Source organism: Mauremys reevesii, linkage group 11, assembly GCF_016161935.1.
Source record: "Mauremys reevesii isolate NIE-2019 linkage group 11, ASM1616193v1, whole genome shotgun sequence".
NCBI classification, from domain to species: Eukaryota; Metazoa; Chordata; order Testudines; family Geoemydidae; genus Mauremys; species Mauremys reevesii.
The window spans coordinates 30,892,371-30,912,099 of record NC_052633.1 but is presented as its reverse complement, the minus strand read 5'-3'; the positions used below and the strand labels follow the sequence as shown (position 1 = coordinate 30,912,099).

Here is a 19,729-nt window from a genome sequence, read left to right as displayed (position 1 = left end):
ATCAATGCACACCTTAATGTTCAAAATGCAAAAAACAGCAAATTAACAAAAAACTTCATTTAAATAAAAAAAAAAAAAGTTTAAAGAAATTAAATTAGTTTTAAAATATTAAAAACTTAGTTAACTTCAGGCTCTCTTTGTGGAGTGAAGGAGGTTGCCCTTATCCTGCTCGAAACTCAGCTGCTCTGCTCCTCTGCTGACATGCTTCAAACAGCCCTTCTGGGCTACTCAAGCAGGCGCTGGCTGGCTCTCAGCTGCTCTCCACCCTCTCGATCTGGCTGATCGCACACATCAGCAGCAGCAGCCTTGCCAGGCCCCAAAGCAGCCAAATATTGAGCAGCCCTCAGCATCTCCCGATAGTCACAGAGCTCCGCGCACTCCTGATATGACTCCATTCTTTGTCGGCATCTGGGCCAACATCAGGTCCTTCTCAGTCCCCCCCTTGAAGTCCAAGGCGCCCAGCTGCAGGCTCTTCATGAGGCAGGTGCGCAGCTGTGAGTTCTGCTTGCGAGGTTCAGGCCCGAGAGGATCACTGTCCAATGCGGATGGGCCGGTGCGGGCAGGCGGTGTCCCGGGTCCAATGGATCACCGTTGGCCGTTGCTGACCAGAGTGCCTTAAAGAACCTGCGAAAGTGACTGCCTGGCCCACCACCGCCAGAGAACTTTGCACGACCACTGAGCACACCCCCAAACCTTGCCCTTTCACCCGCCCAAAATGTTGGTGCCAGCTCAAAGCTTGCTCACAGCACCAGCCCAACCGCAGAGTCCCATCTGGTCCCCCCAATGGGATGTGAGTCAGCCTGGTGGCCTGATGCAGTGTGGGAATCCCATCACAGTTTGGGAATCCCATGCGAGGGCTATTTGTTGCCCAGCAGCAATGACAGAATGACCCACATTACATTTTTAGATGCAGACACGTGTTGCTGGTTCGCTACTTGAATGTAGGCATGTGCGCAAGGTGCCTGGTCCACGCCAGCAGCTGCCGCTGCCCGCTGCTGCTAGTCTGGCTCGTGCAAGGGCGCAGCTCGCACCTGCACAGAAGTCGCTGGCTCCAGGCCTGTGCCCTTCGCATCCAGCTGTGTCATCAGGCACCTGCAGTGCAGCTGAACCAGCAGTCAGTGTGTCCCTGAGTTTGTGCGCCACTGCGCTCCCCCACTCCCAGCTCCCAGCCACCACCGCTGCCACTGTGTCATCCCACCACTGCACACCAGCCGCTCACTGTCCCACACACCCTCTGCCCCAGCTGGCCCCACTCTCATCTCGCCCAGCATCTCTGCTGCTCGCTGAGGCTGCCAGCCGCGTGCTCTGCTTTGCTCCGGGCCTCTCGCCCGGGAGATCAGCTGCTGCAGGCAGAGGTGGATGCTGGCTGATGGTGCGCTGGATGACACCCAAGCCAGCGCAGAAGCGCAGTCCAGGCCGCCAGCTGCGAGAGAAGGGCTGCGGGCGCGGCGTAGACGACCAGAGAAGAGCCGAAAGGCGCGAGCACCCAGCGCATTCAATGAGGAGAGGGCGAGCGGGATTGGAGGCAGGGGGGCGTGTTCCCATTCCGAGAGCATCCATTGTGCCCAACATCATGGTGAATGCTGGCAGTCAAGTGAAATAGGGAGTGGGATACAATAAAACAGTGATCGAACCAAAATTCGACGTGTTAAAGTCGAGGATACACAAATTGAATTAGCAGAAATAGTCCCAATGTGTAGACTAAAGTCGATTCGAAATATCTAAGAGTCCTTTCATGGATCCAATGCAGGACTGGAGTCTTAGGGTCAGCTCTCCCATTGCTCTGCACCTTGTGATGTCATTCACCAAGTGAATTCAAAATGGATGTAGATGAACACCTAGTCATAATGGTAGCATTTTACACCACCTTTACACCATTGTAAATGACTACGCAAGGTGCAGAGCAATGGAGAAACAGGCCTTTAGTTCTCTCAGTGAAATTTCTTACTTAAATTATCAATCATTAACTATTTGCTGAGCTCTCTACTTGCTAGGATGCCATATCTTTTGCTCTGGCTTTCAAAACGAGGGGAAAAACATACATTTGGAGACTACATAAAGGTAACTCAGGACTTAGACCTGATAACACCTACTGCAAAGTATATTTGTTATGACCAGGAGTAGTTCCATTGACTATGCATACTAGTATGTGTTTGCTGAATTAAGCCCTGCAACACCATGTAGAAAATACACAGTGAAAATTAGATAGTAAGGGACCCTTTTTTAACCACTTACACTTCCTGTACAGGGGGTTGGGATGTCAGTTATAAAATACAAATCACATAGTGTAAGTTGTTCATATAACACTTATAATGATTATATTCATCACCATTGCTTATCATATGAAGGACCATCCAAGACTAAGCTGAGAGGAGAGCAAGTCTGCAACAAAAAGTTAGATGGAGGAAAAACAAACATTCCCTGAAAAGTTAGGTATGAAAATTAAAGCTGCCTCCAGGCACCTCACACAACTGGCACCTACTTACATGCAATAACCAAACAGAATAATTTGCTTACTTACCAACATTTAATGTTTCATCTCTGCTTAAACTTACATGTACTGAACAAATAGTACCTGATTAAGCTGATAAGAGGCTCAGATCAACATCATGATATTTGCTTTGCAGTGCTGTGTTGCCTGAAAGAAATACTGAGCAGTAGGGGCTCATTTGCATACAAGAGCCAGCTATGCAGCTATGTGCATCTGCCCTTTATCCAGCTCTGAATACAGCTGTCCTAGGAAACCTTTAGCATCCTTTTTTGTGCTCATTATGTTCCAGATCCTGCATCATGCAAGGATCAAGACCTCAAATTGTGCAGTAAATACAAATGTACAACACTGACAATTTCGGGCAGATTTTGAACCCTCTACTCACATTGGTGACCAGTCTCTCAAAGAAGTAGCCCCATTAATTTCAATGGAAACCAAATTACAATATTATAACATAAGAACATAAGAACGGCCGTACCGGGTCAGACCCAAAAGGTCCATCTAGCCCAGTATCTGTCTACCGACAGTGGCCAATGCCAGGTGCCCCAGAGGGAGTGAACCTAACAGGCAATGATCAAGTGATCTTTCTCCTGCCATTCATCTCCATCCTCTGACAAACAGAGGCTAGGGACACCATTCCTTACCCATCCTGGCTAATAGCCATTTATGGACTTAACCACCATGAATTTATCCAGTTCTCTTTTAAACGCTGTTATAGTCCTAGCCTTCACAACCTCCACAGGCAAGGAGTACCACAAGTTGACTGTGCGCTGCGTGAAGAAGAACTTCCTTTTATTTGTTTTAAACCTGCTGCCTATTAATTTCATTTGGTGACCCCTAGTTCTTGTATTATGGGAATAAGTAAATAACTTTTCCTTATCCACTTTCTCCACATCACTCATGATTTTATATACCTCTATCCTATCCCCCCTTAGTCTCCTCTTTTCCAAGCTGAAGAGTCCTAGCTTCTTTAATCTTTCCTCATATGGGACCCTCTCCAAACCCCTAATCATTTTAGTTGCCCTTTTCTGAACCTTTTCTAGTGCCAGTATATCTTTTTTGAGGTGAGGAGACCACATCTGTACACAGTATTCAAGATGTGGACGTACCATGGATTTATATAAGGGCAATAATATATTCTCAGTCTTATTCTCTATGCCCTTTTTAATGATTCCTAACTTCCTGTTTGCTTTTTTGACCGCCTATGCACACTGCGTGGACGTCCTCAGAGAACTATCCACGATGACTCCAAGATCTTTTTCCTGACTCGTTGTAGCTAAATTAGCCCCCATCATATTGTATGTATAGTTGGGGTTATTTTTTCCAATGTGCATTACTTTACATTTATCCACATTAAATTTCATTTGCCATTTTGTTGCCCAATCACTTAGTTTTGTGAGATCTTTTTGAAGTTCTTCACAATCTGCTTTGGTCTTAACTATCTTGAGCAGTTTAGTATCATCTGCAAACTTTACCACCTCACTGTTTACCCCTTTCTCTTACAATAATTGAAATGAAGTGCTATTAAAGGATGTTTCCTAGTGAAAGTTAAAAAACAAACAACCCTTTTATCTTTAACAACACTGTATCTTCTCTTGTCCTATTGCATGCGTCTTTTCTTATTCACTGCATAAATTTCTCATTGGAGGAAAAACAAACATTTACAGTCAAAAAATGATTGAGCTCTGCAATATGCAGTGAAGTCCCTACCTTTGTAATGTCAATGTGTTTTTTCTCCCTTTTATACATTTTTAATATCCATCACCATGCTAAGTGCTCAGAATGAATTTATGAAATGAACTACTTTAAGTTTGAAAAGAGAGACATGAGTGCAAAGTGGGCACCAGGGTCAGCATCATATAATCTATTGGAATACAAGAATACGCTAAGGTGACCAGAGGTCCCAATTTTATAGGGTCAGTCCCGATTTTTAGGTCTTTTTCTTATATAGGCTCCTATTACCCCCCACACCCGTACCGATTTTTCGCATTTGCTGTTTGGTCACCCTAGAATACACAGAGGTAAGAAATCGTATGAAAAGAGGCCTCAAACATTTGGTCTTTTGCTTTGGAGTACAGCTATCATACACCCAAAAATCTTGCTTGAATTGTTTAATTTTGCACTTTTTTAGCAGAGTAATAGACCCTCACTTTTTTGTTGACTATCTTGGGAGCACACAGTGGAGTAATATATGATTATTTACCTTTCAAATAACTTCATTGGACTCATCATGGTTTCTCTCAAAGGCATACACAGCTACCAGAAATATAATATGGAACTTGTAGGGGAAAAAAAAGGAGGACAGATCCATCTATAAGCATAATATTTCACTTATGTGTTTCTCAACATATTTTTTGGTATCTGAGAACATCTGAATGGACAGATGGAATAGCAGCAGCATCACTTGCTATGGCAAAGACAGGCACAGAGCGTAGCTAAGTAAATTGTGCTGTGTTGCATTTTTTTACATCTCAGTGAAAAAGAACAAAATATTAGAGAGAGGGGGGGGGATATAGAAAAAGAAATATAACAAACATTTTACTGGGCACTTCTGTAAATTTCATTAAATGCACTTCTGGTATGGGCCAGTACTGTGAGGAAAGACCTGAGTGCACATTGAATGACATGAAGTCAGAAAACCTGGCACTGTCACTTCTCTATGTCCAAATGGCTAGTGATCTTTGGCAATCCCAGAGCCCCCATCTGCCAAGATCCACAAAAAATGATGGCTTAACAACGGGCTCAAAACTGGCCTTAGGCATTGATTCATTGTCTATCTACCTTGAAACAAGAGAAAATATTGGCAGTGTTGTTATCGATTCCAGGGATGACCAAGCAGTAGCATAAACATGTCTGTAAGCTGCTTGATTTAAAGTAACCTGCCCAACACCTGTTGATAATATGGACTGCAGTTTAGTTATCTGACCAAGAAAGAACCCATTTATTCCTGAATCTTTCAACACATAATTACCACCAAAATTAGCAGAAATTCTAAGAAAATAATATCCCTTTACTGACCAACAGAACTCCCAGAGGGAGGTACACATCAATCCCCCACTGAAAAACACACAGAACCTGAACTGAACCAGCAGAGATATCTGAGCGAACCTTAATATCTGCCTTGAAAATCTACTTTGTCTGCCAGAATGAAATGCCGCTGAAAGCAGGAGGCAAGAATTGCTGCTCGCCCAGTAGATAATCCTGCAGCCTTCTTGTAAATCAAATAGACTAGTGTCGCCATCTGGCACCAGGTGTGGCTGCTGCCAAGTGAGAACAGAAGATACATCCCAGGACAATGAAACAAAACATAACATTCAAGCATCCATGTTTCAGGAGCCCAAGGCAGTCATCCTTAAGCACCAGAGGTTTTTGACTAAGGGCTTTTCTTCTCTGCAACAGTTAGCTGAAGTTAGTACACTTGAGTTACTCCACTTGAGCTAGCCTAGCTTAAGTGAGAACGGAGTGAGAGTGACCACACTGTGAAACAACATTCTTGCTACACAAAGTGGTAGGAGTGAAACCAAAAAAATGTAACTCCAGATGCTGCATATTCACTGCATTTCTAGCTAGTGCATCAACCTTAGCACCGGACAGGCTAGCTGGCTCAAGCTTAAAGCCCCACTTAATTTGAGCTAGAGATTTTTGTGGGTGGGTGGGAGTTGGGTTATGGGGCAAACCTGGAGTTTGCAGCAATGTAGTGAAGACAAGACTTTAAAGTAATACACTGTCTGCCATACCCAATTCATTCTCAGAGTAAGCAAGACAGTCTTACTGTCCAAGTTGCCAGTTTGCCATCCCAGCCATCCCTGCACAAGGATGAAGAAACATGGAAGAGGAAAAGTGGCTTCCTATATCAGAAATAGTTGCTATCCTCCCTCCCCCCCCTACAGAAGTAGAGAAGGGAGACACTAGGTCCAGAGAAATAGCAGCTGTCCAGGTGATCACAACAGCAGCACACACTTATGGGGCTCCCTACAGAGCTGACTCATCCCCACATGTGAAGAACAAAGGGTTGCTTTCCCCTCCCTCGTCCAGCAGATACCCACCAGGCAGTGAAATAGGGCCAGAGACAGATTCCACTCAACCTGCTGAATTCAGAACTATTGCAGCTGCCCCTATTTCATTCCCCACAAGAGGGTCATGGCTGCAGGATCTGGAGCACAAAGTACCTGAGACTGGTGGATACCTCCAGGACTGTGCAAGGGTAGCTGCAACTTGTCTCATTGGGAAGCTCCTAGAGTTACTGTGGCTCCCACTTCTGCTGCCACCATCCTCAGGGCCTCCATTAGGGAAGCACTGGCAGACCTAGGACCTGAACTGGCTGGCTGGCGGAGGAGATCCAAGGGAATTCCTTGGGATTTGGTCCAAGTCAGCACCACCATGTCTACCCGCTGAAGCATGGCAAGGCATCCTGCACCAGAGGGCAGGAGTAGAACAACTTCTTCCCTTTAGCCAGGATACAATGACCCTCACCCACTATGGGGCAAAGGGTGAGGAAGATGCAGAAGGCAGGGAGGAGCTGACCTACTGGAAGAGGGTGATGGGACATTGGCTGAAAACCTCCCCTTTCAGGCTAACTGAAGCCCCAGTGAGGCAGGATAGGTTTTCTGAGGAGACAGGAGGAAAACCTGGTTACTGTTGTGAGCCATACTGTAAATGTTTGTTTTAATGTTTAATTTTAATAAGGTAGCATTGTGTTTGGTTAGCTCATGTATTTGTTTTAGTTATGCTGCCAGCGTGTGTTTGTCTTTCGGGATTAAAAGTGTAATTGGTTTGACTGTTTGGAGTTTGTTTAAAGTACTGTTAGATTTGAAAGTTTGTTCCATTTACATTGCAAGTGCTATGTGTGGGTACACGAGGGCATGTGGGCACATCTGTGAATGTAGGTTTTCACTGTGACTGTAGCACAACTTTTCCCCTCCCATTCTTGCTGCAGTTGTGTGTGTGTGTGTGTTGTTGGTTTTTTTGCCCTTGTCTATTTATTTATCCACTTGGTACTTCCATATCTGAGGAAAAATTGCTGATTTTGTTTGGCCTCGGGCATACACTCTGTACAATATCTTTATTTCTTTTGATATCTAGTACAGTTCAGAACACTGTGGCAGTTGTGACTGAAGATTCAAGGCAAAAAGACAGCTGAAGTTGTATGGGCAATACGACGGGCTACACTGTCAAGTGTTATATGGGATTTTTAGTTGCAGGATTCCCATTGATTTTAACAGCTAAAATACTATTCAATATCTTGAATTTTTTCCATGTTGCATATCCTTGAACTTCTATTTTTCATGACAAACACATTGAAAAGCAGGGCCTTGGATGTGGAGTTCATGCTAGAACAAAATTTGCATCATTAGAAGGATGAGAGTGCACTGAGGCAAATAGCTGAAATGAGATAGTGTGTGGTGTATGAGTTGGAAGAAAGAAGAACAATTTAACGAGGAAGAAGCCTCTCATGAACTATAAAAGGTATTAAATAGGCTATGTACAGAGGCACATTTAGCAGGTATGGTTTTGGCTCACATTATGTGCAGCTGTGAGGTACATTATAGTACAAAAGGTCAGTGTGTGACTGTGGATCTTTGTGCAGTTTTATAATATAGAAAAAACAATGCAAAAGGGGAAAAGAAAACATTTCTTAGAAAGTGGGATATAGCAAATTAGTCAGACCTGAACAAATGTTGCTGGGTAAAAGGTTTCCTACAACATACACCTCACTTATAAACAAAGTCATAGCTCTTGATTGTTCTATGCATATTTGAAACTCATTTGCATTAAGGGATAGTCTCATTATTTATTACTATAGCAAAAGGAAAGTGGGCTGTGTGGAGAATTTAAAATATTATGGTAAGGAAGGAATGGAAACTAGCAGTCATGATGGAAGATATTTTTGTAACAGACTCCTGGATGGATAGGGCATAAGATGTAGTAAGGCTGGGTTTATATTAATATTGAAAATTTGAAGGGATTATAGAGACAGTCATCTAGGTCAGATACTGGGAAATTTCCTAAAAGCAAAGAAGGTAAGAATGGCCATACTAGATCGGACCAATGGTCCATCTAGCCCACTATCCTATCTTTTGACAATAACCAATGTCAGGTACTTCAAAGGAAATGAAAAGTACAAGGCAATTATTGTGATCCATCCCCTGTCATCCAGTCCCAGCATCTGCCTGTCAGAGGCTTAGGGGGACACCCAGAGTACGGAGTTGTGTCCTTGACCATGTTGGCTAATAGCCATTGATGGACTTATCCTCCATTAACTTATTTAATTCTTTTTTAACCCAGTTATAGTTTTGGCCTTCACAACATCCCTGGCAGCAAGTTCCATAGGTGGACTGTGCGTTGTGTTAAGAAATACTTCCTTTAGTTTGATTTAAATCCACTGCCTATTAATTTAATTGGGTGACCCCCTGGAAGAAGATCTGAAAGATCTTCTGAAACTGAAATCTCTGGTAGCTCAGAGTGCTTTACTGCAGCCATCTTCTTCAAAATACAAAAACCAGTAGATTTGAGACAAAAATAGTTTCATTGGAAAACTTGATTAAACTTTAATCTGAAACAAATTGCTTGCTTGCATGATTCATCTGGAGCAAACTTTGTGTAGGGTGAAGAGAGGCACAGTCAAGCAAATAGATTTACTTGATGAACGGCAATGAGATAAAGCTGTGTTAATTACAAGGCAATCTCAGATGGATGAATTGAGATGGTGTTGGAGAATCAGATCAGAAACAAAAATATCTGGTGAGTTGGCATCCACTTCCAACTGGAGAGGAAAGCTCCTGATCCCATTACATACATGGAATAAGTGATTGTCTCAATGTTGGGAACAGAAGTGTAAGATGACCACATCAATGACATATAGTAGATATCTGCAAAGTTTCTGTGAGACAGATGGTTTTCAAACTCAAGTGGAGCACAAATTTTGCCATGATCTGGAAGCTGACAGTAACCAGGAAAAAAAGACATCATTTGAAGGAAACAACATTCTAAACTTTCCTTTTCTCAGCCTAGCAACACAGAATATAACGGGTGTGGGTGAAACCTACTTTCACAAAGAAAATATGGAGGTAGCATTTATGATTCTGAGCTGGGGCAAATTAAGACATATGTGCTATAAGCCTGTACTTAAGAGAAAAGTTTAGCTATCCACCAAGTCAAATAAAATTAATTTCTGGATTGTTTTGGCCAGTGTATCAAAAATGTTTTTCACACATAGCTGTTGTTTTTCCTTTCAACATAGCAGACAAAATTACTGATGTAATGCCATTGTACTCCATGGAATTACACCAGGGGTGAACTTGGTCTAAATTGTTTAAGTAAGAAGATACAACAACATACCATTACTCAGTAAATATATTTTGGGAAAGGACCATGCAGTAATCTGATGTAATATTTTGAATATTGCTGAACTACCAAATGTGTCATTTCTAACACGAAAATAAAAGAAACCAACAAAAGTGCAACTGAACTTTGTCAGCGGAACAAAATAATGCCATAGTAATGGTAATGCTATGGTGTATTTACTACCCAACAAGGGAAAATGACAGTCTCATAGATGTTTACCAGGGCTATCAGAGTCTTATTTTTTTTTAAATTATTTTTAATAGAGACTCAAGGAACTGAAACAGAGGGAGTTTGCTCGAAATGTAGCTTCCAAGTCAAGAAAAGATGAAAGGAAACAGGAAAAGGCCCTTCAACGTTTGCACAAGTTAGCTGAACTGAGGAAAGAAGCAGCATGGTGAGTGAATAACTACTGAAATGGAAAAAGCACTGGAAAAATAATCCCCAAACTATTAGTTGGGGTTGTGGGACACATGACTGTTAAGATCCTGAGCCCAGAACAAGGTGCACATATTTTTATGGCAAACTCTAAGCTGTATGTATGCAGTAATTTGATCTGGCACTATGTGAAGAAATAAATGTTTAACGTTACTTTTTTAGTGGAGCTAAAATGACATGTATTTTTAGTTAAAAATATGTTCTATATATATTTCATAAAGCCAGGCATAGTGTTGAAAGCATTAGTGAACTAGGTCAAGCATTTGAAGCTTGGCATTATTTTATTGATGAGGAAAGGATACACTCTATCTTTCCTGGATGTAACAAATCTGTGTGACTTAGAGTTTGAACTGCTCACCTGGGAATGCATCAGGAAATCTAGGTTTAAATTTAAATAGCTAGAGAAACTATGTAGGGGAATACCTTAAAAGAAAATGTTCCTTTTCCTGAACCCATCAGGGTGCATAGTCTAACCATAACAGTCATGTCTCACCAGATGTATATTCTCTATTGAATCTGGAAATATATTTCTAGTTGATATTGATATTTCTTAGTTTGAGGTGACAGCCTTTTTACCAAAAAATTACATGCCTCTGAAACAGATAACTCAGTGTAAAAGAATTTGAATAATTTTCAGTTTGTTCCAACATAGATCTAACAATCACAGAAAAAATTGTCGGTGGTTAATCTGTAAATGGAATGTTTATTCAGATGTTGTCTATGGTGAGACCTGCATCTCACTCGGTGAACTGCCACATTATTCAGTTGAATGTGAGGGCTATAGTTTTCTGTTAAAAATTGGTAACATCTGTATGTTGTACGACATATTGAAACAAAGTCCATCTAAACAAGTGGGAATGTCCTGGATGCAGGTAGGTGTGTATGGAATGAACAGTACAGTCTCACAGTTTGTAATGTCTTTGAGGCAACATATATATATTAACGAGAAGTGGCAGGTTTTTTCACTACTGTATTAAGGCTTTGCAACAGCTAAATCCTTCTCTCTAACTCCCCATGCTGTGTTAGTGATAATACAGAATGGCATCACTGTTAATGGTATAAAGCAGATAGGATGAAAGACAATGCAGCATCTAGTGTATATACTGAGTTGAAATTGCTAGTTGGACTCCTGGGATAGTGTATGCATCTAGATATGGCTATAAATGCTTAAGAAGCACAGTTCAGGAGTGTTACTTGATACATCAGAAAAAAAAAGGCAAACATATCTGTTAAAGTCTGACTATACTGTGAAAAGTGACTGTTTAAAATGACACGGAGATTCCATATTTATTCTATCTCAATGACTTGCATATTGAACTTGATTTGTTTACAAGCAAAAAATCTAACTACTAGCTTTATAAACTCATGTGATCTGAAAATTCTCTACAATTCATGTCCAGTAATATTAATTCTGCAATCAGAAATTAGCTTTTTGTCTTTTATTTATGGTACATAAGTCCATCTTAAACATCCATACCGTATTGACTCTTTAATGCTAACGTAGTAAGTACCTCATTTTGTCAGTAAGCTAATATACATGTGTTGGAATAAAGACATATAGGTCCAAACTCCTTAACTGTGCCCAAAATATTTGCAAGTGCATACATGTTATGAGCACAAAAAAACATGTTTTCTAGCAAAATTGACACTTACCTGTGTAAAATGGATGAACTTACAAACTTTACTGACAATTAAAGAAGATAATTGAAAATGTAGATGAAAAGGAACAGATATAGTTAAGAGGTTGATGTCATTTTTGCTGTTACTTTTCAGATAGATAGATAGATCTGTTGATTCCAATATATTGTTCTAAGTAGTATAATTTCAACTAAATGAAAACCTTATGAAAATATTTAATTGACAAAATGCAATGTACATTTTAGGACTAGGACAGTAAAGAATCTGATCTAGCCTTATGGATTAATATCACTGGATCATGGTGGGGGTGATCCTGTGCATCAGGAATAGAGCAGTGAGCTGCCAATTAATGTGTTTTTAAATCCAAAACTACAGCAAACACTTTTCATAAAAATAAATTGTGGAAAACCCAATTTTCTGTCTAAAACAGAACACATTCAACCAGCCCTAACTGCTCGAATGTGTTCCACTTCAGGTGGGTTTTGAGGAATTTTCAAAAATTCAGCTAGTGCAGAAGCAAGGATCAGTCCTTCCCAGGGGGGCAGATTGACATGAATATGTAATCCCTGTGTTCCATGTTCTCCAATGGCACACACTATTGATTTCTGCCTGTAGTTCAGATATTAATAACAATCTGTAAAGCCATATATAGTTTGGGATACAGTTAGTCTGCTGTGATGTCTTAGTTGTTAGTCTAAATTTGGCAGCTAGCCAGTCATTCTCAGATGAGTGCTCCCATCTCTGGAAACTGTTCCCCTGAAATGTCCATCAAAGGCTGAATTTGGAAAACTTCAGGCAGTGGCACCAATTCAGATTTTTTTTTGGAGGGAGGAAAAATTCTGATCCCTGCCACCCCTCCCCCAAGCTCATTGCTCATTGCCTGCTCTCCCACAGGGACCCAAGCCTTCCTCAGCCAGCAGGGGTGGCTCTAGGTATTTTGCCGCCCCAAGCATGGCTGGCAGGCTGCCTTCGGTGGCTTGCCTGCAGGAGGTCCCCGGTCCCGCGGATTCGGCGGCAGCCTGTGGGAGATCAACTGAAGCTACGGGACCAGCGGACCCTCCGCAGGCACACTGCTGAAGGCAGCCTGCCTGCTGCCCTCACGGCAACCGGCAAAGCGCCCCCCATGGCTTGCCGCCCCAGGCACGCGCTTGGCATGCTGGTGCCTGGAGCCGCCCTTGTCAGCCAGTTGCCGCCAGGAGTCAAGTTCTTGGCTGACTCCCCTGTGCTCCACTGTAGAAGAACAGACTCTCCATGCTCCACATCACATCATCATTTGGCCTGGTTGCCCCTCCATCTAGACAGAAGGGTGGCCAGGCCAAATTTGAATGGTCCAATCCCATGTACCAGGTTGCAAACATCAGTCACTGAAATATGATCAAGTTGCTTCTCTGTTTGATTTGGTGTGAAACCACTGCTTAAAAGTGGCTGGGTCATGGCCGCTCTACTCCTGGGCTTTGCAGCCTATGGAACTTTGAGCAAGTGCAAAACTCTTTGAGGAAGGGGGTTTGCCTCCTCCCCTTACCTTCCTAACTGTTGTCACTGAAGTTAGATCGTATTGTAAAGCCACTTTTTTCAGTAAGGTTGGTAACAAACATATTTTGGGCTTTCTTTCCATTCTGTTTTTTGTCAAATGCTTTTTCTGTTTTTTCTGGGGATGGTGTTTATATGAAGGGTAATGTTGTGTTCTGTCTGTATGTAATACTTATTGTATTGTTGTTCTTATAGGGGCTATGCAAGGGAATAAATAAATAAATATTTTTGTGCTAATATTAGCTAGGTTAGGCTGGTAAAAGAAGTCAAAATTTAGTTCTGTGAAAGAGCTATCCTAAAGGTATTTTCAACCTATCTCAAGTCAGGTAACACAGGAATTCTCTCAGGTGAAACCCTTTTTTGTGAGATATCCACCCCAATTTCCAGCCAAAACAGATTAAACACAGATAGACATCCATGCTTCTGGATGATTACCTGTACTGAATCTGTGAAGGTTTTCAGGTTTTTCCATCATTACTTCAAATATGTCAGTTTGATTTTTCAGTTAAAAACAAAAAAGTGTTGTACTGCATTGTGAAAGATAGGCCTTTACTGGCTAAGTTTCAAAAGTAGCATGACTTATGTTAATGCAGAAATCCCCAAATTGTGGTCTGTAGACTACTGCTGCTCTGTTGGCTCTTCTCCTTGCTTCTTGTTGAGTCAAACAGAACAGATGGGATGAGGAGAAAAAATCAAGAACAAAAGTAGACAGTGTGATTAATTTTCTTCATGAAGGATAAATCACTTATTGCACTAAGGTCAGCTGAAAGTAGGAAGAAGTTTGAAAGCCCCTGCTGTAATGTAGTCTTGTTTTGGAGCTATTGATTTAGAATAGTTAACCTGTTCCCCTAGAAATCTTTGTGGAAATAAATGTAACACAATGTTATGGAAATAACAGTACAATCGGAATGAAGGAACTCTGAACATCTAATTTCTTTGAAGTGTACTTATGGATGGTTTTGTTTTGTTTTTTAGTGCTCCTGGGAGCGGTCCCATGTTCAAGTCCACTACAGTTACTGTGAGAGATAATTTCCATGAAATTCCACAAAGTACTATCATAGACTCTTCTAACAAACAACAGAATTTCAATTGTACATTAATGCACAATGCACAGAATGCGAAAGAAGTTATTTCTAGTGCTTTTTCTGCTTCTGAAAGCACAAGTAATAACAAATCTGACACTCACAAACTTGGGGATCAAGTACAAGGAGCCCATGGACATAAAATAGGATTCTCTTTTGCTTTTCCTAAGAAAGCGTCAGTGAAGTTGGAGTCCTCAGCTGCTGTTTTCTATGAATATAATGATGAAACATCTAGTGAACATGGATTTAGCAGAAGAAGTAGATTTGTTCCAGGAGCTTGTAATCTTCAGTTTCCACCAGCAACAGAAATAGTTTTGTGCTCTGAGGAGAAACAAAACTACATTCACCCACTAATGGAAAAAGGTACTGACACAACAGAAGCTTCTGAAGTTCAGGAGTCAAAAGAACTATCCAGTAAAGAGAATAATATAATACTAGATAATACAGTATTAGTTCCTGCTGATTCTCATTTGAAACAACCTGTGTCTTGTGATTTGGATGGCTATTGTGTTGATGTCAATTCAACAGCATTACGAGATCAATCACTGTCCACAGTTGCCGTTAATAATCAGGCGCTACCTGTAGAAAATCACAGTTCTGAGAGGTTGGGAAAGAAATCCCCAGCTCTTGATATCACTGATGATTGCTTACCTTTGCAAGATATCACAGAGGAAAATGATAAATACATTAATAGTGAATCATCCACAACTGAAGCAGAAATTAAAAAACTTGGGTCTGATGTACATATGTCATCAAATTCTGAAGGGGAGAGTACAGCCTTACAAAACAAACAAGAAACACATAAAAGACCTTGTGAACCATTTGTTCCTGTTCTGAGCAAACATGGACTGTCTGTTCTTCAGTGGCCCTCTGAAATGTTAATTTACACAAATACAGAACCATCCATTTCATATAGCTGTAATCCTTTATGTTTTGACTTCAAGTCATCAAGAGCAAGTGACTGCATGGAGAAAACTAAACATCAGTCAAATGTACCTCATTCTCATCACAAAACTGAGTCCAACCAGAGTCTTGTTTTAGATGACACAGGTAAATCTATTTCAGAATGTGCCGATTACAAAACAGAAATTAATAAAAATGTGTGCGAGCAAGCAACATCACTTATAACAGATGTTTCGTTAGCTAAAAGCTGTGAACCTGCAACAAATCAAGATAAAATGTGCTCTTTCAGGACTGGAAAAACAGAAAAATACTACATTTCCAAAAGCCATTTACGACAGGACACCATGATAGATGATAAACACAACAAAGTCTGGAACAAAGAAACTCACAAAAGATGGTTTCACAAAAATAGGAAAAGGAAAAGAAGGAGAAAATTATGTCATCACCATCATGAGGAAACAGCAAAGGCAGACACTGAAGTTTCTTCAACAGCTGAACAGGAAATTAATTATGTCAATGAAGATAAACATCAGCAACTTCAGAATACTTCAGGGAAGTGCAGAGATGAAATTGGAAGCATATGGTTAGCTGCAGAGCAGTTACAACAGTCATGTCAAAAACTTGTCATTGAAAACAGTGATCACAAAAGAACCATGTCCACATCAACACACATACATGGTGACAAAGGTCCATGTGGGACTTGGAACACAAAAAACAGTGATGACCACTGCATTGACTCCGAACCTCTGCACAGAAAGTACAAAGCAAACTCTCATAGGCAATCAAAACAACTGACTTTTAATTCTGGAAGACATAACTTAACATATTCTAGAACACTATGTAGCTGTAAGGTCAGAAGAGCTAGCTGTAGCCCAGATCATAAATGTTTGGAAAAATGTACAAGTCAAAGTCAGTCCATCAAGAGAGCCTACAACTTTCTGACTGATGAACCTGAAAGATCCCATCGAAAGCGAAGACAACATACATATTCTTGTTCATCAGACGAAAGTTCATGTAGACAGGCATTTTTATCAGAAGAGTATCTCAGGCAAACAAGTAATTTAGCTGCACATTGTAAGCCTAAAAGGAAAAGAAGGAGAAAAAGATCTAGAACCCATCACATATTTGTCAACAAAGAACCAAGAAGAAATGAAAACCATAGACCTTCCAGAGGCAATTCTACATTAAATATTTTGGGGGAATTGTTTACTCAAGAAAATATACAACAAACAAAAACTCAACCCATAAAAGATTATACAGAAAATGTGGTACAAACAACACAGCTGGTAGAAAACAAGTTGACTCTACAATCTGATTGCTTACTTTTATCAGAAAGTAACAAGTCAACAGAGGGTTCAGCAATGGAGAGCTCTCCAAGTACATTTTTGGAGGACTTCACGCATTCCTCTGCATCTGTTATTGAACGTAGTATTCTGACAACTGCGACACCAGAGAACAAGCTAGAAGAAGAAGAAGAAAAGAAGCATGAAAACATAAGGGCTCGTGAAAGTCAAGCTCCTTATAAAGTGCCCAGTATTGACAGAAATGTGGAACAAACTCCTCGTAAATCATATCTATGCCAATATGAAGTAGCAGAGACCATACCACAAGAAAAAATAAATGAGGCAACCAGTGAATGGCTGCGGTATAATTCAGGCACATTTAACAGCCCTCCACCTTTGTCATTCAAAGAAGCATATATAAATAGTCATACCCTTTTAACCACTGAACAGATGCTTGCCCCATTTACATTGCCTGATCAGACATTGATATTTCCCCCAGAAAACCATGGAAAATTCAAAGACTTGCAATGTGAGGCCTATCAGCAGCTCATGCAGCAAAACATGCTGGCTAACAAGATGAAGTTTGCCTTTCCCCCCACTGTAATTCAACCTTCTAATTCTCCTCTGCAGCCTTTGCCCTTGCAGCAGCCATTATGTTCTACCTCTGTAACCACAATCCATCACACTGTTTTACAGCAGCATGCTGCCGCTGCTGCTGCTGCTGCAGGTACATTTAAGGTTCTCCAGCCTCACCAACAGTTTCTTTCACAGGTCCCAAGCCTTTCAAGAACACCTTTACCTCATCTCACAGTAGGACCTAGACTTTGTCCAGGAACCCACACAACTTTTGTTGCTCCACCACAGTTGCCACTAATTCCAACTTCTGTCCTTCATCCGAGTCACCTGGCTTTCCCCCCATTACCTCATGCATTGTTTCCTTCGCTGCTTTCACCGCATCCAGCTGTCATTCCATTGCAACCCCTCTTCTAGGTCAAGTTTTCAGCAATCAAAATGGAAAGAGTTGTCTCCAAATGAACATACTGCTATATGTAAGCACTCATCAGTATTGACAAATGGTTCTTTAAGTGACTGGGATAAACTGGTTAAAATGCCTCATTAATTTGGAATCATTTACTATAAGTGTAACAATGCAAATATGTATGTAAAGTTCAGCTCTATAATATAACTAAAGCACTGAATAGTCTGATACTTATATGAACTATATATATATGAAAATCATGTCTTAGAATATGTATAATGTATATAAATATATTTATAGTATTGTAATTTATGTTGTAAAGTATGCTCCTTTTGTTTTTTTTAAATCTTTGTGAACTTGCACCTATTTAATGTTTAGACAAAGCTGATGCACTGTTTTGTACTATGTTTCTTGAAACTGTAAATCTAGTGACAAACTATCTCTTGCAATAAATTTTTGTTAACTATTTAAGTATATCAAAAATCATTCATTGTAAGCCTCACAGATGATGGGTTTCAGCACTTGAATAACATAGTCTACTCCTGCTATGTTTGGATAATCAGGTTTCCTATCATTCAGTGATTTATCACCAAGCTCAGAGGCTAACGCCTTAAGGGTAAATGTCTTACCGAGCAAGGGACAAAGGGTAATAGATCTATTTGTGTTAGCAGTTTGATGTCACTGAGACAAATTTTGTCTACTTGTAGTGTGCGGACAAACTGGTGACTGTTTGAGATGCTCTCTTTTCTATTAAACCAAAACCAACTCTTTTAAAGTAACATAAACAACACAGGGGAAAAAAACAAGGACATTTGGAGTAAACTGTAAACCACATCTGCATTTAGCTTCTTCAGCGTAAATAGCGCTACACTTCCCGCCAGATGTCATCCACATCTGCACATATGTGTGATTGAAACTACCAAAGTTGTTTTGCCATTTTGCTTCTGCAAAATCCACATACATGGAAATGGAATAGCTGGTCATACAACCTGCAGTGTGTGTGGGAGGGCAAGGGGGGGTGCCCTTTTTGTGAGTGCAATTTATTTTATGCCTGAAAATAGGCACATTTAAATGGTGATCAGTTCAGAAAATTTAGCCAAATAATTACATTGTTCCATTGGTGGACACATAGCTCATGTTTACCTCAGTGGGAGACAAACAAGCATATCAGAAGGGAGAATGTTGTCACTTGTGTATCATTTCATGTGATATGTGGAAATGGCAAGGATATTTGGTCTTATTTGACCTGAGGAAAGTTACAACCCTGACTAGGAATTTCCAGTCTTTTAAGTGGTTGAATCAAACTCTTACTATCACATTAACAATTTTGTCTGAATGTTTTCATATTGTATGGTTCTAGAGCATTTTGTCAAATATATATAAATTGGTCCTTCTGACAGTCCTCTCTACTACCCCAACCCCCTTATTTAGGTCTGATCTGATCCAACTCTCATACAAGTCAATGGGAATCTTTCTGTTGGCATTACTGGAGTTGGATTAGGTCCATAATGATGACACAGCCCTAAATGTATATGGCCCTAGCCCAGCAACACTATTTCACATGACCAGTCCCAGTCACTTTAAATGGGACTAGTCACGAGGATAAAGAAGAGGGTTTGCAAAATGACCTATAGTGGTAGTAGCATACCCTCTTGTAATAAAATGTAAGGGATAATTTTGAAATTCATGTTGGCTTCCTTTCTTCGTTTATATGATTATGATAAAATTAAGTATAAGTGAAACTCAAGGAAAGATATTTTTTGAAGTATATATTAAATAATACCAACTTCACTCTTGAGAGAATAAAATGGCATAAATATATTGTTATATTTGCCATCTATAATACTAAAACTTACCTCTGCCAATAAAGCAAATTTTAATATAATATTACATTCAAAAGCCATCTCAATCACTTTCAAATATAATTTTAAAGCTCTGGGGTACACATATTTTACTTGCTCCAACATCTTGCAGATATAGTACCATTGTAAGGAGGAAAACTATATTACTGTTCTAAAGGCTGGTACAAAGGATCACTTTGATG

General features: G+C 40.5%; 1 protein-coding gene across 1 annotated transcript in view; it reads left to right on the top strand.

Moving 5' to 3' along the window:
- Positions 1–17,775, top strand: part of ZNF804A (zinc finger protein 804A) — a 239,253-nt gene extending 221,478 nt beyond the window's left edge. Inside the window, exons 3-4 of the mRNA XM_039495662.1 lie at positions 10,099–10,229; positions 14,414–17,775. Of these exons, the coding sequence (XP_039351596.1) occupies positions 10,099–10,229; positions 14,414–17,696 (3,414 nt within the window). The 3' untranslated portion in view covers positions 17,697–17,775. The remainder of the gene's footprint in view (positions 1–10,098; positions 10,230–14,413) is intronic.
- Positions 17,776–19,729: the final 1,954 nt, after the last annotated feature.